The sequence below is a fragment of the Mycteria americana genome, chromosome 1 (genome assembly GCF_035582795.1).
Source record: "Mycteria americana isolate JAX WOST 10 ecotype Jacksonville Zoo and Gardens chromosome 1, USCA_MyAme_1.0, whole genome shotgun sequence".
Classification (NCBI taxonomy): domain Eukaryota; kingdom Metazoa; phylum Chordata; class Aves; order Ciconiiformes; family Ciconiidae; genus Mycteria; species Mycteria americana.
The window spans coordinates 189,966,196-189,993,022 of NC_134365.1; the positions used below are offsets into that span (position 1 = coordinate 189,966,196).

Here is a 26,827-nt window from a genome sequence, read left to right on the forward strand (position 1 = left end):
GAACATGAGGCTCTGTCATTCTCCAGGAGACCTTGAAAGCTGCAGAAAAATAAATGAGAAGGGCAGCCATTAGGAGAAGAGCAAGATGCATGTGTAGAATAAATGCATATTAATAAAAAGGTTTGCCTCCTGAGTCACTGCGCTTCCCATTTAAATTTCCATATTGGCATGTGGCAACTGCTGTAATTGCTTGCATTAAAAAGTAATACCAGGGATCTAATACATTCTTAGTTCTCACTACAGCAATTTATCAACTAGGAACGGGAAAAAAAGTTAGCACTGTACTGTTAGCCAGTTTTCTCAAGACCCATCTGAGATCTGTGGGTCGTAATTTGGAAACCTTTGGCAAGAAATCTTGAAGTACAACAGGGATATCTCTGAAATTTCCTTCAGAGACATGTACATTTGTAGCTGATATATTTGTTAGTTGGTACATGTAGATCTTTCTGAAATCTTCTGTAATTTCACAAACCAACTTAGATTTTCCATTTTCACTTGGTAGGCTTCCATCCCGTTTCCTAAGCAGGCAAGAAGTTTTTCTTTGCTTTCAAGATTGTGTGCTGGGAAACTTCACATGTTAAACGTAACTTCACTGCCATCAACCTTTGGAGGCCTCTGAGGAATGCATTAGCTCTCCTACACATTTGGTTTTCTACTGGTTTGGAAATTAGCAGGTTAAAATAAAAGAACTGAAATTAATATCCTGCATGGCAAGTGAAAAATGTTAAGAAATAAATTTCTGGTGTTCTTTTATGCAAAGAAGGATTAATTTATGGAAGCTGCACTGAAATGGGTGATGAAATTTCCTGTACTGTAATTTTAAAATGCCAGAACAGAAAGAGACCTTCAACATTGAGTGGTGTCCAAAGTTCATGACAGGCTCTAGGCTAAAGAGCTATCAATTGTTTGCACGCTTAAATATATAATTTGCTAAGAAGGTGGAGGAAGGTTGACATCCCCATTCTAAAGCTTTTCATTCTGAGGACAGTCTGAGGTGTTCAATCCATGTTTTCAGTGTTCGGGCATTTCATCATTGAAGGGCTAATGTTCTTTGGCTGTTTTCCTGAAGAAATGGAGACTATTGTAAATTCACATTGTTAAGAGTATTGAATATAAAGCCCGGTGCAAGGAGGATTTAATTATGGAGAAATGCCACCATTCTAACCCTAGTGCTCCCTGAGAATGGGAGACCATCTGATGTATTTCAGTATTGGTATGAACCTTGATTATCGCTTACCTGTGCTGCAGCTGTAATGAGAAGAACTCTGGAACAACATCGCAAAACAAATATCTAAATCTGGTCCATGTGAAGAAGAGGGTGGTGCAGTGGCCTGAAGGGGAAAGGAGAGACAAGAATTCCCAATTCCTCTCCAGGAGGCCCTATCTCATGAACAAGAGCAATATCAGTAAACAGGTTTAGAGCAGGAAATGTATCTCTGCATCCTTTATGGAAAGGAAAAGTCTGAGAAGGGAGAAGTGAGGTCAAAAATAGCTACAGTGGGGGAGAGGGAGGACTGGAAAACTCCCCAGGTCAAAACAATAGGAGAAATGGCAAAGAACTGCAAGAAAAGATTTTTTAAAAAATGAAGCCAAACTATATAATCAGACTTTTATTTTTAAAAATTTAAAAAAAGTCATTGCGAACAAAAAGAAAAAATCAAGCAGTGAAGAAGTGGAGAAAAGGACAGATTTGGAGAAAAGATACTGATTTAGCTTTCGGCTGTGCCTCTTTGTGAAACTTGAGTTTAGAAGACCTTTGGTAACCAGATCAATAAAATCTTTAAAATCATTTAATTAGATTGAAGCCCAAAAGATAAATTCTTGTGATAAAAACTTCTACCTTTATTTACCAGAAGAGGAGTAAAAAGTGTTCACTGCTCGTTTACCTTCTGATTGATTTTCCTTCAAGCTAAGAAAAAATGTGCTGCGTTTCAACAGAAGAAGGCATTGATGTACCTTCTTCTGATTTAGAAATGTAGAATACAAGGCAATGGTCACTTAAGGGTAATTAAAACTATAGAACAAATTACAAGTCTACAAAGATTCAAGAGGAAGCAAGTTTATATCTATGTATGAGACAAAACTGCCAGCAAGTACTGTCCAGCAATACTACCTATGAAGGATGATTGGCTTTATTTCCAGTGGCTACAACTAGAGAATTTATTTCTTAATTTAATGCTTACCTCAAATGTAGTTTATTTAGGTTGTTCAGGTGTTAAATCAGAAGCATGCTGAATTTAAATTACCTTTTTGGGTGTGCATTATATTTTTACAAAATCAGTGATGTCAAACACTTACAGTGTTTTTTCAAGTACTGGCTGTTTTATTCCTTTTGTGTTTCACATTAGTAAATACGTAGTTATTATTTGCATTAATGTCACCATATTATTTTTTCTTTGGAAAGAAGCAAACATCACTGGACATTTATTGGGCTATAAGTCTTATATTGTGTTTAGTGAAAATTGACTCTGATGCCTATAAGATACACCTTTGGAAACAAAATAACGTCACTGATGATAACTTAGTTTTATCTCATTGTTAATCGTATGTGCCATTAAGCTATTTTCTCTGAAGGGATGTTGTCCTGCACCTTTCTAAAGCTTGGCTTCGTGCATCATCTTTTCAAGTGGTAATTCTTGAGTGCTAAACCTGAGGTAAATGGAGCGTTCCTACACCATCATATATAAGCTTTAAATTACATAGGGATGAGCTTGACAAAATGTGTTCAACCTCTGACCTTCTCAGAGACTCTCCCAAAGAGGACTGAAGGTCACCTTTCATTAACTGTATGATTGAGACTTGATTGCAATCCCAAGCACAAATACAGGCTGGGTGGAGAATGGATTGAGACCAGCTCTGAGGAGAAGGACTTGGGGATGTTGGTTGATGAGAACCTCAACATGACCCGGCATTGTGCACTTGCAGCCCAGAAAGCCAACTGTATCCTGGGCTGCATCAAAAGAAGCGTGGCCAGCAGGTCGAGGGAGGTGATGCTCTCCCTCTACTCCACTCTCATGAGAACCCACCTGGAGTATTGTGTCCAGCTCTGGGGCCCCCAACATAAGAAGGACATGGACCTGTTGGAGCAGGTCCAGAGGAGGGCCATGAAGATGATCAGAGAGCTGGAGTACCTCTCCTATGAAGACAGGCTGAGAGAGCTGGGGTTGTTCAGCCTGGAAAAGAGAAGGCTCCAGGGAGACCTTATTGCAGCCTTCCAGTACCAGCAGGGGGCCTACCAGAAAGCTGAAGAGGGACTTTTTACAAGGGCATGTAGCGATAGGACAAGGGGTAATGGCTTTAAACTGAAACAGGGTAGATTTAGATGAGATATAAGGAAGAAATTCTTCACTATGAGGGTGCTGAGACACTGGAACAGGTTGCCCAGAGAAGTTGTGGATGCCCCATCCCTGGAAGTGTTCAAGGCCAGGTTGGATGAGGCTTTGAGCAACCTGGTCTAGTGGAAGGTGTCCCTGCCCATGGCAGGGGGGTTGGAACTAGATGATCTTTAAGGTCCCTTCCAACCCAAACCATTCTGTGATTGTATGATTGTACGTTGGTTTGAACCCAGGTAGATTTCTCTGTCTTCATGTTTTTAAAACTGCTCAATTTAAAAGTTCTCTGTTACGCTACTGTAATGCCAAAAGAAAGGTCACAGAAATCTGTATTTTTACATTAAAATATCTAGGAGAAGGTCATGGAGTCTGATCTTCATTGTGCTCTGGGAGTCTGCAGAGGTGGATCGAAAGCTTTTTCAGCCCTCAGCTGAGTAAGCTGGGAGATTGTGGGTTCATTTGGGTTTGGTTTCATCTTTTTTTAAGAGCACAGGCTTTTCTTCCACCTGAGTGTCAGGCTTTTGGAATAAAATTTGTGTTCCGACATGTTTTTTACTATCTTCCCTTCACAGTTGCTTGGTTTTTAGTATTTCAGTATCTTCTGTAGCTTATAGTGTCATAATAATCCACAGTGTCCTCGAGCAAAGATAGCGTAGGAAAAACTTAATTCAGAACAGTGCATCTGTTTTGCCTTATGATTTGTTTGCAGCTGACCTTTGATAAGGGCTGGTTCATACTTAAAGGTTTTTAGAATTCATTTTGAGTGTGTACTTGTCTGAACTTTTTATTAATTCTTTTCTTCTTTGTTTTGCAGATTACAGATAGAAGAATCTTCTAAACCTGTAAGGCTATCACAGCAGCTGGACAAAGCCGTAACCACAAACTATAAACCGGTGGCTAATCATCAATATAATGTAAGTAGCTTTCAGTATTTTCCCTTATTCTCCTAGCCAGGAATCTGGCTGAGGAGTCCAGAATCCCTCTGCTGCTGTCCTGCAGCCCTTGCCCTCACAGTTGGCCACTGTCTTTGGAAGTGTTCCACGTTACCTGTTTTCTCCCTGATTTTGTCTTCTGGGGATCGTCTTTCTGTCTCAAGACCATCATCACCCTTGGAGCTAAGGTCTGCCAATTCTAACTCTCTCATGTTATCTGATGGAGGGCAGACCGTCTTTACCCAAGCCTTTTCTAATGTCTTTATTACATTCTTCCTTTAGTCTTTTTTTTAAAATGTAATTTTGAAATTTGGGGATAAAAGGTAGTTCTGGCTTTGTGCTATGAGATGTGGAAGCACTCCTTTGAGCCAAATAAAATATCATATGGAGGTGGGTAAAAGACTTGAAAAGAATCATTAGTTTCCAGTCCTTTGCAGGAACTGACAACAAGTAGAAAAGAATAACAGCTGATAATTTTTCACAGTTTCATACCTTCATAGTACGTGTTATTTGCATCATTAGCTTTGTCAATATTACACCCACGCTGCTGTTCCAGATCAGTTGATGTACATACAAACTATAATGTCCTTTTTCTTAAAGATCCTCTTTGAGTAATTTGTATGTATGCATATATAATCACTGTTACTGTTGAATGTGAGAAATGTTAAGTCATACTGAAAATGAGTCACTGTGTTAGTCATTTAAACTTTTACACTTTTTATTAAGATTTTATTTACATAAAACAAATGACAATATACTGGATGATATTTAAGCATTATTCTGAACAGCAGTCTATTTCCACAGAACCAAAAATAATCATTTCTCTCTCATGGGACTGTTTTGTAGTAGTTACTGTTGAAAGTCTGATCTATACATAGATGATCATACCAATATAACTATTTCAGCTAAGGGAATGACATTTAACCAAAATAGTCACACTGGTGTATCCTGCTATGCAAATACAATTTTATATGAGTATATTGTTTTATGATGCTACTGTTATTCTCCTTCTTTAATTCTGGAATAAGCTACAGTGATGTACAGCGTCTCTTTTTAGTGGGATTTTGTGCCACTTGCCTGACACTAGCATAATTACAACATTATGACTTCAACCTGGAGGCAATCTTTGAATCTTTATTCCAGTTGCAAACTGCTGTTGTGGTATCATTACAGAAATTTAAGTCTTGTGTGAGATTCAGGGGGTATAACCAGGACATAACCAGGCTTCTTAAAAGTTATGATGCTCTTGTGTCCTAATTGTAATGTTCTTAGTGGTTACATAGCTGTCCATGCTAATGGAAATCCATTGGCAATGTGTTTACTTCTCGTGTTGTGATGGGAAAAATCTAGTAGGATATACTTATACTTGAGTCACTCTTGGCCATGCCTTGACTCTAAAGGCCCAGGCACCACTATTTCTACAACACCTTTCTTTTCATTAAGTCTTATATTAAGGTTCAAGTTAGATGGCTGAAAGGATGTATAACTGGGAGAACATGTCCTTGAACTTTTTAAACTTCTTGGTTAAATTTTTCTGGTGTTTTCAAGCAGCAGTTGCTTTCTTAAAACTTGATGTATTGCTTGTAATCATATGACAGCCCTGTTGGGGACTTTTCACAAGAAAGAAGAAAAAAATTGTACAAACTACCATACATGCTGATGCATTCAGTCATCTTCAGGGGAGTTTCTGAGGAAAGAATGAGTGTCTACTAAGAAAGAAAGGAGTAAAATTTCCTGAAGGAAAATATGATAGAATATTAAATGGGGCTTAAGTGTGGCTGCTCCATGTACCCCTAAATGAACATGTAACAGGAAGGAGGATGGAAAGAAATTACATGTGGATGGGAAATAGCAATAGCTTTTTGAATACAAGGACAGGGAAAGTGATTTTTTTTTTCCAAGAAATTATATTAAACTTACGTTTTTATTAGAAGAAATTGCAATTCCATTATGATATATGCCAGGATTATAACTTAGCTTTTCTTCTCTGGGAAAGGGACCTTCATTTTCTGTATACCCATAGATTATACACGTCTTTAAAAGGTTGCAATGTTCTTGCAGCTGGAATCTTTCTGTGACTTAATTATTTTTTGTAACATAGCAGAAAAGTTCTCTAGTGGTCCTGGTTGCCCCTTCAGAGGCTTCTTTGTGGTCTCCCTTCTTCCCACTCTCCCGTACTAGAGAGGTTGGTACCTGTGCTCTGGGGGATGGGAAAACCTTTAAGGCTTCTTTCAAACATTTTCAGATAGAACTTTAGATTTAGACTCACTTCTCTATCACCTTTGTATTAGCTGTCTACCGAAGCAGTGTAATACATCAGCTTCAGTATTAATGATACCTTCAAGAAGGCAATTTTGGCAGCTTTTCAGCAAGCTTAGCAACATACTGGGAAGGTAAACAAAGAGAAATTGATTTCTGTATGAAGTCTTGCAGGGATAAACTCGCAACTTCTACACTCGACAGCTCGTTCTAAAATGGTCCTTCCTTGAAAGCAAATTGTATTTTAACGCTTTTTAAATTTTAAAACCACACAATTTTAAATAAATCTAATTAGTTTACAATGTATATGCGTTCTCTAACATGACTCTCAAAAAGTGCTTTAAGCCTACTGCATAAAACATCCTGTTTGCAAAGAAAACTGGAAGGAAAAAAAAAATGAAAGGCTGCATTGTAACTTGCTATAAGCAGTGTATTCACAAGACAAAAAGAAGAAAACAGCAACAGATATCATGGTTTTTTTTTTTAAATAGCACTTCACAATGTGCTCCGTGTTTTTAGACAACAGTGGGAGCTGTTGCTGAAGTTGGAGAGAAATGCTGGAGTATTGCTAATTAAAATGTGGGCAACTGGGACCGCCAGCTGCAAATAACTTTTCAACAAAGGGAGGGTTTGATGTTCAGTTTTCTGTGCGAGTTGTTTTTATACATTAATGAATTAAGAATATTAGAATATTCACATTGCATTTGTATAGTGAATACAAACACTCCTCCTTGATTTACTTTAGCTTATCCAGAGAATGTAAAATAGAAGCTCCTACTGGGGAGTGTGTACCGAGGCAATAAAATAATAGAGAAAGAAGAATGCTGGGCATTACAATTTACTAGCAAAAAAAAAGATTGTGCTTTGCTTAAAAAGACTATTTCATGTTCTTTTCCAGGATGCTGCTATTCGTATAATTAGGATTTTATACCCAGTCATGAAATAGTCCTGTCAGAGACCTAACATCAGTGAAGATAATCTTGAGAATTTCCCTATTGTTACTTTGTTCCATTGTGTAGGAAACATCAATTTTAAAGCGAGTATTTTTTTTTTCCACACGGAGAGAGTTGTAACTAGTAGCTAGTTGCTAGCTAAGCACATTTTCGCTATATGTCATTTGAAGAGGTACAAACAGTACCATGGATTTTTTGTTGTTGTTCTCAGAGATTGTCTTGAGAGTCCCAGTAGCTTTTCCCATTACGTCCATGTTACTTATCCTTTATTCCTGTAGCTCTGCCACATACAGAAGTAATAACCTCAGTGCTTTGCTCTTGTTCTTGCTCCTTAAAAACAAAACAGAAAACAGAAAAGGAGGAGATGGGTTTCTTCCATCGCTTCAGCTTGACCTTCCACCTGAGGAGTTTGCAGTTTGTTTCTGTTTTTCTCCCTCTAGTTCATTTTGGTTTTGTTGTTTGGGGAGGTAGAAAATTGCAGAAGGGTTGGTAAGAACAGGCATAATAGCTGCTGCTGTGGCAGAGTGATGCAGCCTGTAACTGGCTTTCTTTATCTTTCACACCGCATCTTTCAACTGGTGTTTTTGAGTCAGAGAAAAGTTGTTAACCTTAAAAACAAATACATAGGTCTTTACACTGAAAAGTGACCTCAAATGTACACAGGAACCCAGAACTCAGTCAGGCTTTGCAAATAGAGATGCCTTTGTCTCTCCTACTGTCTTCTGGACTTGACCTCTAAAGTATCGGAGGCCTTTCTGGCAACAAGTTAAGGCTGGATAATCCATTTCTTCCTCTTGTAAAATGTTAACATGCATATATTCAAAACCTTATTAAGTCCCCAGTCCTAGTCTTCCATAAGCTGGTGTCTCAAATGCAGTAGGGCTCTATTGAAAATGCAGTAGAGTGTTGTTTACCAGTATCAGCCATGACCTGATCAGCAACTGCACAGAGAAACTGGAAAATTCTGTGGACCCCTGAGTCAAAAAAGGCTGAAAACTCAGGCTCAAGAAAGCCCACTACAGTTGACTGCAGTGGCTAATTAGAAAACACTGCTTCCAGGAGAACATAGTGTCAGTGTCTTGATTTTTGAAGAGGATCCCATAAAGTTGTAGTTCCTGCTTTCCTTCTTATGTGGAAAGAAACATACAATATATCCTACGGGATGGTAATTCCCGTGTTTGACTGTGAAATACCAAAGAGAAACCATCTGGAGCAGTTTTCAGGCAGGACCAAAAAATATTTGTCGTACCCAGCTAGATTAGATTATTTTTAATAATGTTTGGGTTGCTGTTGTTGACTCATTTTCTTCTGAAAACACAATGTAACATGGCACTGTCTGCAACTTTGTACATGCCAGGTAATCTCTCTACTTTGGTTTCAATCCATGTAAAATGATGATACTGCCATACTTTGTGATGATCTTACTCATTTGTTTATTTGAAGTGCTGTCAGTCTTATTACTTACGAGACAGTGGGTTTGCCCTTTGACTCTCTCAAGCTTAAAAAGCAAAGCAGCAGTTTTCAAATACAAATAATATTAGAAAATAGAAACCAAAATTGTTCCTATAGATGGAAATACAACTTCCAAAATATACAGTGTAATGGGATTCTGAGCATAACAGGTGCTTGTCAATGCTAGCATGAAGTATCAAATTTAGACTGTAGCCTGAGATGTGACCTATTCATGTATTTTTTTTAAGACCAAAGCGACAGCTATCATACTAAAATAAATTTAAAATGCATGTCTTAAACCCTGAATATTTCACTGTCCTCAGGATGCACCCATGTCCTTGCAGCAAGTCCCTACACCATTGCACTTAGTTAGAACATGACAGTGGTAGTAGATGATTGCTCTGGAGAAATGGTTTCTCTGTCAGAAAAATATAAATGCTCATCATATATCTTAGTAAGTTCTGACTTGAGCCAGGTGTAAATTAAAAGCATTTTTAATGCCACAAACTGACTAGTGTCAGATCAGATGAAGATAAGATGCAAAGAACTTTTTGGCAATCAAACAGTCAATTTAGTGTATTGCTTATCTTGCAGGTAGCAGAAGAGACAAGCACTCTCACACATCTCCTATTTCATCCTACATTTCATGCAGCAAAGGGCCAGTCTCCTCCTACTTCCCACTTTTTGTATCATTTCTTTCAGTGCTTCATAAAGAAACCCTTGCTCACCTACCAGGACATAGGTAGTGCTGTAGGTCATAGTAGACTTTTAGGTGAATGAGTTTCCCTGCTTCTCCAATACCTATATATGTTAATACAGCCAGCAGAGCACTGGCCAACTGCTTTGTTGGTGGAGTTGCAAGGCAGAGCACACCCTGGGTGTGCTGCTTGGTATTTTGGGTTTGTAGTTTTGAAGAGTGTCAGCTGAGTAGACTTGTTCATATATATATTTCAACACCATTGCAGTTCTACTTCATGCATTTACGACTAGATGCAATCTACTTGCATTGTACTGTGTAGTGAGACTATACCGGTGGAGAAACAGAAATTGAATCCACAGCAGGGCTTCCAAAGCTTACAATTAAAACCTTTTCAAGGTCAAAAGAGGTTCCTAATGAATTGTCTGTTGTACTTCAGAAGAAACAAATGTTTTGACACACTATTGTTAATAGCAAGGCCAATGTCCTAGATTTATGTTCCTACTCTAGTTTCCGTGGCATAGCCATTCAGCTGTAGATCATGGCAACCAAGATAATGTACTGTGAAGTCGGTTTACTTGATGCTACAGTTTGGTATGGTTGCAAAGCTATTACTGTTTTGAAGATTATTTTTTTTTTAAATGCAGAGGCTAAAGAGTTAAGTAATTACACCAAAGTGTATTACTAGATAAAAATCAATTGTGTGGGTTTCTGTGGAGAGGTTGTATCTTTTATAACACTAACATACAGTTGGAAAAGCAGACAAGTATTTGGTTGCCCAAGCCCATCTTAGGTTTTAAGCAGAAGCAACAGACTTCAAGCTACAGGCTGGGAACAATTGCTCTGTGTTCACTTTAATGATGTACATCTCTTTCAGGATTTCAAAGAGAGAGTTGGCTGGCCAGAGACCTGTGGGCAACAGCAAAGGTGGTAATAGTCTTTGCCACTTTGGGACAGATACCAAGAGACAGGCTATTTTCACTCAGAGAGTAGGAGGGAGTTAGCTGGCAAGGAAACATAGGAAAAAATAAATTGTGCCATAAAACTAATCTCTCTTCTTAAAAATAAGATTTATAGTATCCAGTAGAACTGTGAATTTTCATTTCTAGGCTTCTTCTTTGAAGGTCTTCCTTTTGAGGATCAGGTTTGAGACATCAGAGGCAGAACGACTCCCATACAAAATTATCCCACTGGCAGCCAGTTGTGTGTCCCTTATTGATCACGTTGCAGTTGGTGCTCTGTGGTGATTGGGGTTTGTTTGGGGTGTGCTCATCTGTGCAAATCTTGCTTCTGATGATGAATCTGAGGAAATGCAGGAAATATGTTTGGAGGCGATAAAAGTTTCTGCAAAAATATATGGTCATCTTGTGCAGATTACAATAGTTAAGTACTTACTAATATGCATTCTGAAACAGGATGTTTTGTGGCAACAAGGGGCCTCTACTTGCTTGGAAGGGGTTTTTTTTGACTACTGTAACTCTGTGTGTGCTACTTAGGTTTCTCCTGAAGAGATACCATCCGCATCCTCAAAGTGTCTTCACTTGGTGAAGATTGGTTTTTATATTGACAGAGTGGTTGCCTTGAGTGCTGTTTCTGGAGCAGATGAGGCAGTGCCCAAGGGCCATTTGAGCATCCTTTGGGCAGGTGGTTGTTAAGATTATTAATGTAGCCATGTTGGTCTGTGGTCTGTTTCCCAAGTATGGCAATTTTTAGGTTGTTTGATATTTGTCATTATACTTCAGAAGCTGATATCAACAGAGGTGGAGTGAAAATACTGTCTCAGTTTGGATTCCTGTTCTAATATTAATTCTCTCTCCAGATTTGGGCACATCATGCAAGCTCTATTTCTGGGATTTTTTACTGGTTAAAGCAGATACACATATCTGAAAAGCTTATTGTGCTGAGGACAAAATGCTTAGTTTATGTTCATAAAAGAACATTTGCGTACTCAAAAGAAAATTTTCCAGATGAAAAGCACTTAGTCATTGAACAGTGTTTTACTAAACAGAAGAGGTTTTTTATGTCTTAGTGTTCAGCACTGAGAATTATACAGCGTTACATATGAATGTCTTTAAAACGTGTTTTGTATCTGATAGATTGAATATGAGAAGAAGAAGAAAGAAGATGGAAAACGGGCTCGAGCTGATAAACAACAAGTGTTGGACATGCTTTTTTCAGCCTTTGAGAAACATCAATATTACAACATTAAAGACCTGGTGGACATAACCAAACAGCCAGTGGTACGTACTAGTAGGCTTGTAATATAACCATTTTCAGTAGTTACTACTGTGTATATTTTCCATATCCAGAAAATAGTTTAATATATACTATATGCCTTTGAAACAACTCTCTAAATATGTTTTACAACAAACAGAAATCAAGTTTTAAGTTCACCATTGTAGGACTGTGTAGGATACTAGGCATTGCAGTGAGTATGCTTTTTCTTGACAGAGGTGGTTTAAGTAACCTAAATAGTCTCTTTCTTATTTAGGTTTGCTTTAATACTAGAAACCAAATTCTGTAATGCTGTGACATCTTCCATGCTACTCCTGTCCTCACTGAAGTAACAGCCTAGTTCTGTTGCTGTTGGCAGTAGAGAGCTTGTGTAAGTGAGTGGTCAGCCCTTCCTTCAGCTTCTGGACTTCATCTTGGCATAGCAACAGGGGTTACTTTTTTTCTGTGGGTCTAGAAAATTGTGTTTCATGGAATTAGTATTAATGCACGCATTGTCCATGTTAAGAGCTCAGGCATCGTGTCAACACCCCCAAAATCACATGATTTCCTTTCCAAATAGAATAATTTTTAGACTAAGAGTTTAGGGGGTTGATATTTGGGATTTATTTTGATTTGTTTTTTAAACACTGTTTTGATACACAAACAAGAAAAGCATGAAGATGTGCTTAGGTGATGGTGGTGTTATCCTGTAGTGTCTGCCAGCCCCTTCATCTATGAACCCTAACTTTCCAGTTCTTTCCCTTCTTCCCCTGTTCAAGCTTTCCTTGAGCACACCAGGCGGGAGCGGGGGGAGACAATGACATGTGAAGTATCTTTTGATGTTTTTCACTGCTGACTTTGATATCTATCCTCAACCCAGCTGCAGTTTTCACAAAACTTCAAGGGACTTAATCATGTTTGAGTCTAAATGGAGCAACAGTTTCAAAAGTTGTTAGAGCTAAGGCAGAAGAAGGAACAGTGACAGCTAGATTATGAAAAAAATTATTCCTCTGTAAAAGAGGGGAAAAAATGGAGATGCTTACTAGTGTTGCTCACTTCATGTTTAGAATTAAGTGGATCAGAGGATTTGTATAAGTTGCACAATCTGTTTGGTTAAGAAACTACACAAAGATGTACCCAATTCAAATACATGTAGGTTCACAGTGTTCTAGTACCTTGGAAGAATCTAGTTGGATAATGTATTCATGTCTTGTATTCCATTCATTTATCTAATGAGTCAACTCCTTATCTGTGTGGCAGAGAAGGTGTGTGGATCATGGGAGCTGAGAAGGAGGAATAAATAGGAGGAAAATATGAAGGGAGCAGCAAGAAAATTTTAAGATTTTCTTTTTTTGTAAGAGATAGGTGTGACAGTCACTATCCCAATCACTTTGAATATAAGTAGGTGTAGATTTATCCCGTCTAGCATGACTTCAGCTAGAAATAGTCACCCACAACTCCCACTTAAGCCATGGGAGAACAAAAGTTTTCTTCCTCCTGTGATGTGATTTACCTCTTCAGTGTACCTGTCTCTCTGCATCAGCTCAAAGGAGCCCGGAAAAGCTGTGTTTCTGACACAAGTTTCTTCATTAAGCACCGAAGTTGAGCAAGATTAATCCAATTTTTGTCTCAGTCACTGCCCTAAGGATCAGATGTACAGGGTAGTTATTAGATTAGATGTATAGAGCAAAATACCTTATGTGAAAACTTCTGTTATACTTATGATGAATTTCTATGCCTGTCTATGTATCTCTGCAGTCATCATATGTTCCTGAATATATTCTGCCCATAGCATAGTAGATCTGTGCAGTGTACTTTCATCTCGGCAAATCTAGCCTTTTTTTTTTTTTTTTTTTTAACTATTGTAGTAATACAGATATGTTAAAAGGAAACTGTAGACTAATTTGACCCAACATCACATGTTATTTGGGCTATATCTTTGCATCTATATTTCTTATTTGGGTCTGTCTAGTGATGGCTAAAAGTCCCATAGGGCTCCTGAGATTAATCAAACCATTAAACCCTCTTCCCCTGAGTGGGCTGTGTGGTCTCAGTTTCGAGCTGTGTGCGAGAGTTAGGGGTTGTGTGTTCATTCCCAGCTGGGGTTTTGCCATAGGTGTTGGTGCCCATCCAGCTTCCTCAGACACGATATCCTGAGAAAATAATGACCAAAATCCTCTTCCTAATGCCTTTCTTCATTCACTGGGTAGCCAGTATGGTGATAAATTCAAAACTATCTTTCACTACGTCATCTACCCCTCATCTAAAGCTATCCTAATTTCCCATCTGGGTTCCCATTAAAAACTTCTATACAGAGTTGCTAACGGCATCCATTTCCATTTAAAAATACTATCCCTTGGTTCCTGCTGCTCAGCCGGTGTTTGCTCCATGTTTGAGCATCCCTGGTGCTGCAGACTTCAACCTCTGGTGTGCAACTTCTTTTTTTTTCCTGAAAATAAAGTACCTGTTCCTAATACCCACTGTGACTTTATTGTTTGCAGAGCAGCTATACCTGACAAAAAAAAGTAAAATGCCAACAGGTGAATAGGCATGCTTTCTCCATGCTGTACAGAGGTTGGCTGCTAATTAATCTCTGCTGAGTGTTCACTGCTTTATTTTCTGTCATAGTGTCTAAGATTGTCTGGGTATGTAATTTCTCCTTTGAGTTTCTAAATGTTGAGGTTATTTTCAGACATGAGGAAAAAATGCTGCTGCTGCTGTCTCCTCAGCTCCCATTAAAATGAAGTTCTAGATGCTTGCATCACTGGCTAATATTTAAAACACATTTGTCTAAGGGAATTAACATCTTTGTTAGTGAAGTAACAAATAAATAAGGGTATTTTTCTTACCTAATGGTAAATTTAAATAGTAAATTAAACCCCTGCTACAGAATATGCTGCATGTTACATGGGAAATTGCTGCCATCTTTATTTTGCGATCGTGAAATGACAAAGCAAATCTATTCTGAACGCAAACTACTGTTATATTAGGGAAACCCGGGTTTATTTGTCTTCCTTTTTAATGAAAAATAACAATTTGCAGTACTAGGCAAATCTGTTACACCCAGATGTAAATACTGAGTGCTCCCTGGAAATACTGCAGTAATTCTAGATTTGGACTTCATGGCTGAGAACATAATATGCTTTTTATGTGAGCAATCACATATTTGTGAAGAATGGAACCGGTATGGAACCAGTGGTCTCGTATGAACTTTATTTTTTCAAAATGGGGTAGATTGATTGCAGTTTTTTCTTTTGTTTCAGCTTAAAGTAATGGTTATCCTAAATACAGAGGGGTTTTTTTCCCCTCAAAGTTTCAGAAGGGTTTTCAGAGCTTGGAAGTTAACTCCTCTCTCAGAAATTCTTATCCCATAATTCTGTAGTAACATTTCACTTTTTATGGAAAAAATAATGAGGGAAGGTGTAACAGAGCAGAGGATGCCTTAAATGTACAAACAGATTACGTACATATTAGCTTCTGTGTTAATTATATGTATACAAACATATTGAATCCCTTTCTGAGAAGAAATTGTGGGCCCCTGATTAGCACTCACCAGGCTCTAAAATTCAGTATTTGGCATCGCTGGAGGAAGTGGGGGGGTTTGTCTTGATGGTAGAGGATCAGACTATGTAGTATGCTTCAAGATGTATAGGCCAGCCTGGCACAGCACAGACCCAAGGTGGAGGGTCCTGGTTTCTGGCAGAAGTGATTCTGCAGGAAAAATCATAACGTCCCCTGAACTCATCTCATCAAGCCACCTGCTCTCAAGTATGGTGCAGTACAGCAGGATTATCCCTGATTTGTAATTGTCTAAAAGGTCCAACATTTCAGCATTGTCTGTGCACGCAGAGTGATTTTTTTGGGTTAATGCTCTCGGCTGCCCTCCCTAAAACCACTGCTGCTTGTTTCCCCCCGCAGCAGAGATGGCAAATAGGAATATGTTGCAAATCCTCAGCTGCTGCAGTTCACAGTCCCAGCTTGAAGTGCCCTTACTGTGGCACAGATGTTACCTCGCTATGCAGTTCGGGTTGGTTTTGTTCCATTTTGTTATGCTGTTGAATCAAAACTCTTGGAAGTTTTGCCCAGAGAGAAGCAGAACTGCCTGGGCAATTGGGTCTGAAAACTAGTTGAAATTGAAAGTAACCTTAGTTTAACGGGGTGGGTGGTTTGGAGGCATGAGCAAGTAGTGAGAGGTGAGAACTGCCTTGTGCAAAATGTCACCTAAAGATTCTGCCACCAAACAGCAGCAAGCCGCTGGGAGCTGTGGACTGTGCGGCCGTAGCGGTTTTGTTCTGCCTGAGCCCTGCGGCATCGTCACACCCTGTGACCTGGCTTCCCAGATGCAGACTAGGTCTCTCAGCCCAGGAACTGCATATGGATGTACTTCATGGGACTAACTACAATTATATTTTTTTCCAATTCTCATTAATCTGTCCGTGTGATCTAGAGCAGAATTTAACCTTGAATCTGAGTGTTTTCTTCCACCCACTCTGCCATCTTTTGAAGTGTCTGTCAGTGACACTACTGAAAGCTACCTCGCGTGTATGCACAAGGATTGCAAACAAAGCAGTGGATATGCAGGTATACACATCTACGCATACCCATGCAGAAATCACTTTTTCACCTGCTTTCACCACCTTTTAAAAAACGCATTGCGCAACAGCAGTGTCATCGTATAAAAACATTTGCACACTAATTGCTGTTGTAATGAGCACATTCGTCTTAGGTACCTGACTCTCAAATAATGACAGCATCTCTGCAATAGCTGGTATGTGGAAAGGTGTGCTATGAGATGTATATTGATCTCCTGCTGCCACCTGCTGGGGTTTGCATCGTGCACCCTCGACGACTGATGAGCCATCCCCGCAGTGCAAAATGAACTCACTGCTCCTGCACGCAGCCGCTCAGCTCGAAAAAAAGACCCTAAGAAACTAGTTTGTATACGCAGTCCGTTACGGTCATCTTTCTTACTTGTTGGACAAACACCCCTCATTGCTTTGAGAGAGGTCTTTAAGAATAATTTTGCTACATGAGCCCAAATGAAGTATTGTCATCAGTGTGGGATCTGGATTTTTTGCTTTGTAAATTTTTGATTTGTACCTGGAGAGAGAGTAATGATTGGTTTCTCTAAAAGAGACTTTTTTTACTGACTGAGAACATACTTTCATTTATTTCCCAACTCTTCCATTTAGCAAAAAATGGGAAGAGTGTAAGGAAGAGACTGGGCAATCGGCCTTTCTTTTTTTCCTGTCATCAACTAATATTTGCTTTTTTTAATGAGTTGGTGTATGTTGATATTTGCGCTTGGTGGAACTGTAGACACAGAAAATGCAAGGGTTCCAGTAACTCCAGTTCAATATATGCACTCAGAGAGGATTAAATTGCTCAAACTAAAGCAAGTATGAATTTAATGTGGGGATTCTTAAACTGTGGTCTGTGGTTGCCATGGCAATCCACTCAAGTCAGTCCCGATTAATATTTAAACAAACAAGCAGGCAAACAGCTCTTTAAAAAATGAAACGAATTACTGGGGTTTATTAAAAGAGTAAAGGAGGGTGATATTAGTGAGCTGTCTTGTGTCAAAGGTTATACGACTGGTATCATAGCTTTGCTTGTTTTTTTTTAATTTCTCTTCCTAGCCTTAATATTTGAATCTATTGGCAAATTCTCTGGCACCTACTCAGCTCTCCTCTAAAAATGAGGCCATAATAAAATGCTTAAAGCTTTGCAAAATGGCATGAAAACCAACAGCTCAGGGCTTTGATGGGGTCTGAATAAGGCAGGGAGTTTCAAGATAATCCCAGCCCAAGCAAGACAAAAAGCCAAGAGCTTTTAGCTCAGGTGGAGAAATTCCAGCAGGAGGAAGGTGTGCGAGAGAACATTGACGTACAGACCCACACGGTGGCTGTGTTCCACCGCGCCGGGGAGCCCTTCGTGCACAGTGGCCACCCCCATGGCTTGCTGTCTGTGGCAGCAGCGAGCTCCCAGGGCAGAAAGCCTGCCTGCGTCCCCACGCCTCCGCAGTCATGTGAGAAACGTAACCGCGCAGATTTTTAGACCAGCTGTGCATCTGATACTCAGGGTACGTAGGGCACATCTCAGCCTTTTGATTTTGCATGTGCCCCGTCTTGAAACAGGAGCTGTGGAGCATCTCCACTAGCTCATTCGTGGGTGGATGCTACTGTTGTAGGTCTGCAGTAACCTCAGCATCGCCTTTCCAGAGGCGCTGGGAGCTTCATTTTGGCAGCCCATGGAGCATCCATCTAGCTAGCACCTGCCTCTCTGCACCCCGGCACGGCTGCGCAGGGACTGCCCAGGAGCCGTCACCCCTGGGGCTCTGGTGCTCCCTGCTGCATCCCTGGGGCTTGTGCCGGCTGTTACACCCGGGCCACTCTACTCCCTGTTGGTGCCTGGGGGCTGAAGTCTATCACAGAGTTCTTATCGCACAAGTTAGTGCTGATCAGCCAACCTTGCTGTCTGCCAGGTCGTTTTTATGAACTGAGTTGATGTGATTGAACAGATCATGAGATGTCTTGTAGGAACTGTGGTAATTGTCTGCCTGTATAATCTGAATTTTTGTCTTCTTTCAGATATACTTGAAAGAAATTTTAAGAGAAATAGGCATCTACAACGTGAAGGGGACCCACAAAAACACATGGGAGCTGAAGCCAGAATACAGACACTACCAAGGGGAAGACAAAAGTGATTAACAAAAGCATTTACGAAGCAAGAGAGAATTAGTGATTGCACTGAGGGAACCGCAGTGGGTTTACAGACAGGACTGAGCACAGCGCAATTCTGCAAGGTTCAAGTTAAATTAAAGCAGCTGATAGTTTGTAATTTTCTGTAGCTTCATTTTTTTTCCAAGGAATATTTCTTGTATGTTTCTATAAGTGTTTTGTCTTTGACAGGAAAAAAATATTTACAGAATAAACTTGTATTAGATTTATCTTTACTAAAATCTTTTGAGTTCTGACCTTACTTTTTCTTGGTAGCTTTGTGGCTTTTCCAAGCCTCAATGACTTTGAAGGAAAACATGTCCTAGAGGAACCTGTAACTTTGTGGTTTTGCATTCCAGTAGAACCAGGTTAATACCCTCACTTCTGCTGGGATCTGTCAGGGCTTCATCTGGAAGGCTGCAAAGGTACATAACCCTTTGTGCAGCGTTTGGATGGAATAGACATGATGCTCCTTTTGGGATCAGACTTCAGGAAAACCAGCCACAACCGTGGTGCTCATCACAGTCCTTAGACTCCATGGGGACATATCAACACAGTTAAAAACCTGTAAAGCAAAGGCTGTTGGATACACAGATCAGTGGGAAGATGACAATCCCCTCCAGGTGATTACTGGAAAAAAAAAAATGAAATGTCTGTCTATTAGGTACATCAAGGAATAGATTTATCTTTTGTTTGTTTTTTATGATGTTACATTTGTTTTATGTTTAAGCATATCAATAAAAGCGTTATTGTAATTTGTACCATGCAATGTTCTACATTATTGACTGAACACATGTTGTGATTTACATAGCGTAAGTATGAAGGTTTTTTCAAACCTTCAAAATGTTTTTATTGCTTGCTTTGCCACTGGGTTTCTGTGTGTTTTGGGGAAGATTGCTTAATGTATCCATGTCTCTGTTCCCCAATTTTTAAGTGCACGTTGCAAGGGTTGTCTATTCAGCAACCTTATTGGGAGGGAGATGGGATGGGACTATTTAATTATATTCTCAAAGCTTTTATGTTAAAAAAAGAGCAAAGAAAACAGAGTGGAAAAAACCTCATTAGTATACCTGTAAATGAAGCAGAAGGTGAGGTTTTATAGCACAACTTTCACATTCCTTCAGGTCCTTTGTATGTGTGCATCACTTCTGCACACACTAATAAAAGAATAGGTCTGCGTGAAAAGCAAACATTCCGTTATTGGTCCACTTGGAAGCAATGAAAGGTTCGGAGTGGGGTCAAATGTCTTCAGAGGTTTCTAAAACAACTCTGACCCCTTCTGCATGTCACACATTTTAATTTTGCCTAATTCATTGTTTCTATAATTGTTTGTGTAGGTATGTCTCTACAGATATGCTTCCTGCTGGTGCTCAGCTTCCTGTGGCATGAAGTGTCCAGTTCCTAGGAGGTGGACTATAGGAGGTGGACTACTGAGAGTTTTTGAAGAGCAGATTACGTTCCAGAGACGTCCTTGTGCTTTCATAAATATTGCCGTTGACTCCTGTCTCCTCAGGCTCTATGAGCAGGACCCAGCTTGCTAATGGCTGCGGGGGATATCTGAGGATGCTAAGAGGAACCCAGGAAGTCAGCCTTCACGTCTTGCTATGGTACATGAAGTGCTCCCCAGCAATAGCCAGAGCCTGCACACATTGCTGTCCTCCTCATGCTGTTCGAGTCCTTCGGAGACTTGCGTTCACAACCATGTAGTATGAGAACTCTTGCTTTTCACAGGCTGGGTTCCTCTGTTGGGTTCGTGTTCAAGCAGCTAAGGTACCTGGAAAGTCTAGGTCAGCTTCTCGCTTGTGTTGCTCCTCACATGATCTTCTAAAACCACGCAGGGGAATGCCATGCAATCCTGATTTAGTAGTGTTGTAATTCGGTGCCACAGGTAAAAATGACCATGCCATTTCAGAAAGAAAAGGTTACCTTTAGTGGGATCCCCAGCAGGATTAGCTTAGCAGGAAAGTATTTTGGATCTGCTTGTATTTTTGGTTTTATGTGAGTTTACTGCTTCACTGTTTGTCTTCAGTTGAGAAGGACATAATCAGTCAGCGTGAAATGTCAGATGATCTAAGTACGTATTTTATTGATCTGCAGAGTGCCTTTGGACAGGGTAAAGCGGCTCTACTTACAAGTAATGGAAAGTGTACAGAGCATGCCATTTTTATGGGGTTTATGCTTTTTACAAAAAAATTATTTTTATAGGCATCATTAAAAACGTGGAGAGTGCTAGAAGTAAATGAGCAGTGGAGTTTTCAACCAACGAGAAGCAGAAAGGTTAAGCCAAGGTGCCCTGTTTTGCTTGCAGTCTTCTCTGGAGCAGTGCCAGTTTTCAAGGTAAAAGGGGAACCGGACAATGAGGAAACTCTTATTTCAAAAACAACTGGGAGACATTACTCCAGGATAAACTAAGACAAGACATCCAGTGGACAGTCTAGAAGCCAGGCAGCTCATGAAGCATTTTTTTTCCTGCCTCCTGCATGATTTTGAAGGCTTTCTAGCTTGTTAGTGTGCAACTGGAATTTTAGCCCCAAGAGCAGCCACAAAATCCATGTGGCGTGAGAGAAGGGCACAACGAGCCTGCAGGGGTGCTGACCAAGAGGATGAAAGATGTTCTCCTGTGCTGACACCGGGACTGGTGCTGTGCATTCAAGGACTCTGCTGCCTCCTGCCTGGTGGGAATGCATAGTAAAGATGGAGGTGGAGTAGTTAGGTGCTGTTTGCAGGTCATCATCCAGCCTGCAGCCAAGCCACGGGGTCTTGCAGCACAAACTACCCTAGGGACAGAAGCAGCAGGGTAGACACGCTGCTACGGGCCCCATGTTCTCCCTTCTGCAATAACTCAAGGTACTGCAGGACCGGTCTAACTTCATGTGAGCCTGCAATAAGCATTTAGCATTTGGGGGAACCTCACTGGCATCCAGCACGTAATAACCAGCAAAAACTCTCCAGCTCTGCTCTGCTTATTCTGCAGGGGGACCTTACGCAAGTGCTGTTAGCAGGATTGCCATCTGCCGAAAGAGAGGAGGAGGAGGCTCGTAGGCATTCAAGTCTGATTCCCCGGCCCCCACATTTGGATTAATTTAAACTCTGAACTCACAGCAGTGATGAACACCGATTCCCTGCTGGTCTTCCCATGTGCTGCTGTCTCTGCTCGCTGCTGAACTCTGCTCGTGCAGATGTTCTTGACTATCCGTGGTCGAAACATTGGTCCACGAATGGGTCCCATAGGCATGAGCTGAAGTATCAATGTGCTAAATGCCATCGAATGAGATTAAAAGCGCGTCTGCTCTCTAGCATTACTTCTCCCGAATGACCAGTTCTTTGAGTCATCAGAAATTTTATCCTCTGTAAGCCCAGTTGGTACAGGCATGGGCCTGAGCTGATGCAAGGCAGCAGTGATGCAGCTGCCCCAGTAGAGACATCCCTGTGCCAATGGGCTAGGAATGGGTGAGAAGGTGCGAGCCCGGAGGCTGCCACCGCTACGTGGGGAAGGGGGGTGGATTTGAACCCAGCATGGGACAGGCTGGTCCCAGTGCTGCCCTGCTTCCCTCCCCGCCAGCTCACAGCTCTAAACATCTGCCTGCCTCCTCCGCAGGTGGTGGGACAGGCAGGACTGCACGAGGAATGGGAGCAGAAGGTACCAAGCATGAATATTAGCTGCAGACTTGCAAAAAGTGACGTGGCTGCAAGACCTCTGCTGCTGACACCACATCTTTGACACAGAGCTTATAGTGGGATCGGTGCTCACTAGCTGGCTTTGATCCCAGTGGATGCTCCCTAAAAGTTGGCCATGCTTTGAGTCAGCTACGTATTGTCTTCAGCAGCTGCTTGGAGTCGGCTCCAGCTGAACATACCTCCTGCGTGTGTCACCACCCACGTTCACATGTCCCTGTCTCCAGGATGGCATTTTTCATTAGTCACCATATTTATTGACTCCTAACAAATCGTTTTTCTTGCTAATGCAGTATCAGAGCTGAGCTGCTGCTCCAGGCTCACCTGGAAGATAGCTCTGCTTCTTGAGCTTTTCAAAGAGCTGTGGCTGGGTACAACCTGGCCCATTTCTCATACTGGTGGCTGGACTGGGGGACTCTTTCTTGGCTCTCCTAACCAAGACTGTGGGTGACTACCAGGCTGTGGGGGTCAGCCTTTCTCTGGGAGTGTTTAATTATTTGTACAAGGATGACAAACTCCAACAGAAAAGATCAAAAAAGGCCCTTTCCAGAAAAGCTCAGCACTCGGTGCTACAGCAGGTGTCTTAAGGTTCACAACTCTTGCCTGGCTCAAGCAGGTCAAACTCTTCCACCTTTGGCTCTCATCAAATGCAAAAGTTTTGGACTTCATCACATTTTGGAATAGGCAATCAGTAAATATCTTTGGATGGGGAGCACAGGGCACCCATATAAGCCAGAGGGGTCAATGAACATGGATGCCATTGAGCATTGCTTCAGTGACCCACACCTAGGGCTTGTGTGATGAGCGAGACTCAAGCACCAGCGGCTGAACTTGCAGCAACCCTGTTCTCCTTCCCAGCTCAGCAAATCTCAGCGCAAGGAGCTGCTTGGTACTGGTCGTACTGGTCTTAGGAGTACCTCAGCCAAAATGTGTCCCCTGGAGGAGTGCAGCCAGCTGGGGGGGGCTTTCTGCTCCTGATGGTGTCACACAAGGGTTTGGGCTTTTGCAGCTGGCATGTTTGCACTTACAGGCAAATAAATGGGAGAAGGGGGAAGCTGCAGTATTTGGCTTTCAATCTTGAAAGGAAGGGAACGACTGTTTCTTTCCACCTTTACGCCATTAACTAGTTTTACCTCCGAAGCTCATTCTTGAGAGTGGGATTTCCATGGGGACCTGAGCACCTCCAGGAGGCAGGGAAGGCTTTCAGCAGCTGTGAGACAGATAACCAAGTACAGAGGACCAGAGGAACAGGCAAGGGCAAAGTCTTGATTAAAAGCAAGGAAGGAAACAATGGAGAGTCCTTCCTCAGCTGCCTGGGTCTATGCCTCCACCCACCAGTCTGTGGTGGGAGGGTTGATAACACTGGGGGAGGGAAATGAGACCGACCTCCCTGGGCTTCACACGTCTAATTTAAGTTATTTTTTTTTCCCAGAGAGGCTTACATAAAACCCAGCGTGGATTCCTGAAAAGCCTCCCTCCACCGCCCGGCCAAGCCCAGCCCTGGGAAGAGGCTATTTATACTCCAGTGATGGCAGCGGCTGCAAGCAGCGAGGGCTGTGTCCCTGCAGGGTCCACCAGCCCAAGCACACCCAGCCACAAGATATTCCTCCTGCGTGTCCTTCCCAAAGCTGCCTGGACCCCAGTAAGTGAAGTGGCCATGAACACGAAACCCTTCTACTTGTGGGCAGCTGCTGTCTTGCCCGTTCACCTTAAAAATCAGGTGGGTTTATGGAGGTCAAAGCACTCTTAGCCCCACCACGACAGGTGAACTGGATGGCATGTGCTGCCAGGAGGCAGCCGCTGGGCCAGGGCAGCTGAAGCTGATGGGTGAAGGGCTGTGCCAGCCCCCTTAAATGCCTTTTTATGGGCAGCTTGACCAAGCACCAGCAGCTGCAGGCAGTTCTATGGCTGCAGGAGGCAGAGAAATCATCCCTCCCTGCCTTGACTGAAGGGGCCCAGCTCAGGTGCAGACACAGCTGTAGGCAGAGGAGATGAACCTCAGCCCTTGAACCAGACTATTCCAGTAGCAACAGTGGGGTTTTGCTAGCTGAGCATCCACAGTGAGCAGGGAGGGAGCAGCCAGCTTTACATGGCCTTTTCTCAACTACTCTATTACAAAGAATTTGGGAAGCTAATTCTTAAATACTCTCTGGACATTGAATTTTTTGGACATTCCCTATAAAAATCAAAGAGCTGCATTGCTTTGGCAAGGCTGCTGGTGTGCCTACACCTTGCTGAGAATGGGAGGAAAAAGGGCTGATTTCTAAAATGCCAGTAGTGCTTCCTCCCGCTGCTGCTGGTCGCAGATGGGGAGGTGAATCCAAGCCGTTGGCTCCCAGATAACAAGAGGGCTGTGGAGAAATGATTGCTCATCATTTTTCTTACCGTGCTTAGCCACTGCTTCCTTGTTGAGGTTAGTATCATGCACCAAAATAGTTTAAAAAGGCCTCCTAGCATCAGTTTAAGGGTGTTTTGGCTCCTTTCTCCCACAAGTGGAAGGTGATGAATGCAGCTCTAATGGCTCAAAACACCCAGCAGCTATACACATCCTCAACAACATTCTGCCACGCTCCTGCATAACACACTTACTTACAGGGTTACCAGCATTTGCTGGCACCAAAAAAAGCTCCCCCAGGCCCCCAGCCCTGGCCACAGCCACTTGGCTGTGATGTTTGCACACCAGCTTCGGCTTCAACCAAGAGCCAGCCACAAGGTGCAGGGACCACAAACCAGCACGGTTGCGCTCCTGGCAATGGATTTTGGCTGTTTATGGCAAAGACTTTCAGGCTTGGCTAGATTTTTTTTTTCCTCCTACCGAGACATTTATCTCCGAGCTAAATGAACACTGTTTAACTGCTGCTCTCCTGCTGTGGGCTAGCAGCGACATGGAGATTTACTTGCCGGCTGCTGCAGGGTGAAACATCCCAGTTTACAACAGCAGACGCATCCTGGGGGAGCGGCTGCAGAGCTGAAACGCAGCCAGAGGTCCATGGGAGTGGAGGGAGGTGTCTTACATGCTCCAAGCCAGCAGCAGGATGCGAGAAAGCAGCGGTATCTTGATGCAGATACTATTGCTGTTTAATAAAAGCATCCTCCCTAGTCGTCTGCTGCTGAAAACACTGGCAGGACTGCAGCAGGCTAGCCCGAGCCAGTTCAACAGTCAGACACTTGCTAAGGGAAGGAAGCAAGTTGCAGCTGTTTTATTTTTTTCCTACATCTTTAAAAAAAAAAAAATAAATCTGATTTTACTTCTCTGACAACAACCATGTCCTAAGCTTACGGTAAGTCCCTCCTTACCAAAACAAACCCAACTCTGTTCCCTACATCCATTCACTTAAAATTTTCCCAGGTTCTCCCTCCTTGTGCTGAAGCTGAGGGCTGCACAAGGCTCCAGGACTATTTGCCCACCTGGGCTCTGGCACCCACCCCCTGACCATGCTGAGTGGACAAAGCCAAGGGATGGAGCTGGGCTGGCTCAGCTGGGTGCCTCAGAGGGGGCAATGGGGTATCCAGCTCCCCGTGGCCCCACCAGCAGCTCTCCTAGCACACCAGATGTTCCCTCCACTGCATGAACATCCCTGAGTCTGCACCCTTTCTCCTCAAAGCAGGCAGCCAAGGAGCAACAAGCTGCTGCAGCAGCGTTCAGATGTTAACAGCACGGTCACCAGCCCACGGGAGGTGGGATTTTTTGCCAGTGCTCGGCTGAACCCCTGTACACAGCCTGTGGGCAGGAGACACTGCGGGGATGCTTTGAGAGGGCAAAAAAGAGTGGATTTGTAGATAGGGCAAGACCCAGCTGGGGCAGCAAAACTGCGAGACAAAGAGCAGGCATTGAGGGGGAGCGGTGGGGTGGGAGGGTGAAAGGCCAAGGGGACCACGAGACACATGCCCAGCACAGTAGCTGGTTCCTCCAGCCCCAAGACATCACTCCCTTAACCACAAAAGGACAAAACTAAAAAGGGAGGAGGGTTTTTTTCCCCTCTTTATAAGCAATCAGCCTTCCTTCCCCTTCCAGCAGACAGCTCATGGTGAGTGCAGGAGCAGCCTCCTGGCTTTCCATGGGGCTGAGACCTGAGCCAGCAGAGGAAAGGTTTCTACCCAGCCGCTTAACCCACTCTGTAAAACTCAGTGGAAAAGCTATTTGGATCCTTCCCAGCTGCACAGCCCTTCCAGCCACAGAAAATATCTTCCCAGGAATGTGAGATACAAGCCTGATAAACACATGTTTTAAAACAAGATGGTGATAGGTTTTAAAGCTATCCTTCAGTTCAGGCTGTCTTTAAGCAGCACCATAATTTGTTACAATGGGGGATTTCTATCAACTTAGTTAACTCCAAAGCTGTAGCATTACAGCAGCATGAAGCCTTGCCTTCTCAAATCACTTTAGTTTTCCAGCCCCAGAAAACAGCTGCTTGAAATGAAGAGAGGCCAGAAGAGGAGGAATCAGGTTACGAGGAAATACACTGACTTCATTTCCAACTCAAGAGTTGAGTCACAGACTGTTGACAAGTGCATTTACCAGCCACAGACCTCCCACTTAACAGCATGTAGCAACTCCCAACGCAAGGAGCTGGATCCCAACTTTCCCTCACCC

General features: G+C 42.2%; 1 protein-coding gene across 2 annotated transcripts in view; it reads left to right on the forward strand.

Annotated features, from left to right (window-relative positions):
• The window catches only part of GTF2F2 (general transcription factor IIF subunit 2), a 92,404-nt gene extending 73,083 nt beyond the window's left edge, over positions 1-19,321 (forward strand). For both annotated transcript variants that reach the window (XM_075489252.1, XM_075489242.1), the window contains 3 exons: positions 4,147-4,246; positions 11,722-11,865; positions 18,430-19,321. In XM_075489252.1, the coding sequence (XP_075345367.1) occupies positions 4,147-4,246; positions 11,722-11,865; positions 18,430-18,549 (364 nt within the window). In that variant the 3' untranslated portion in view covers positions 18,550-19,321. The remainder of the gene's footprint in view (positions 1-4,146; positions 4,247-11,721; positions 11,866-18,429) is intronic.
• Positions 19,322-26,827: the final 7,506 nt, after the last annotated feature.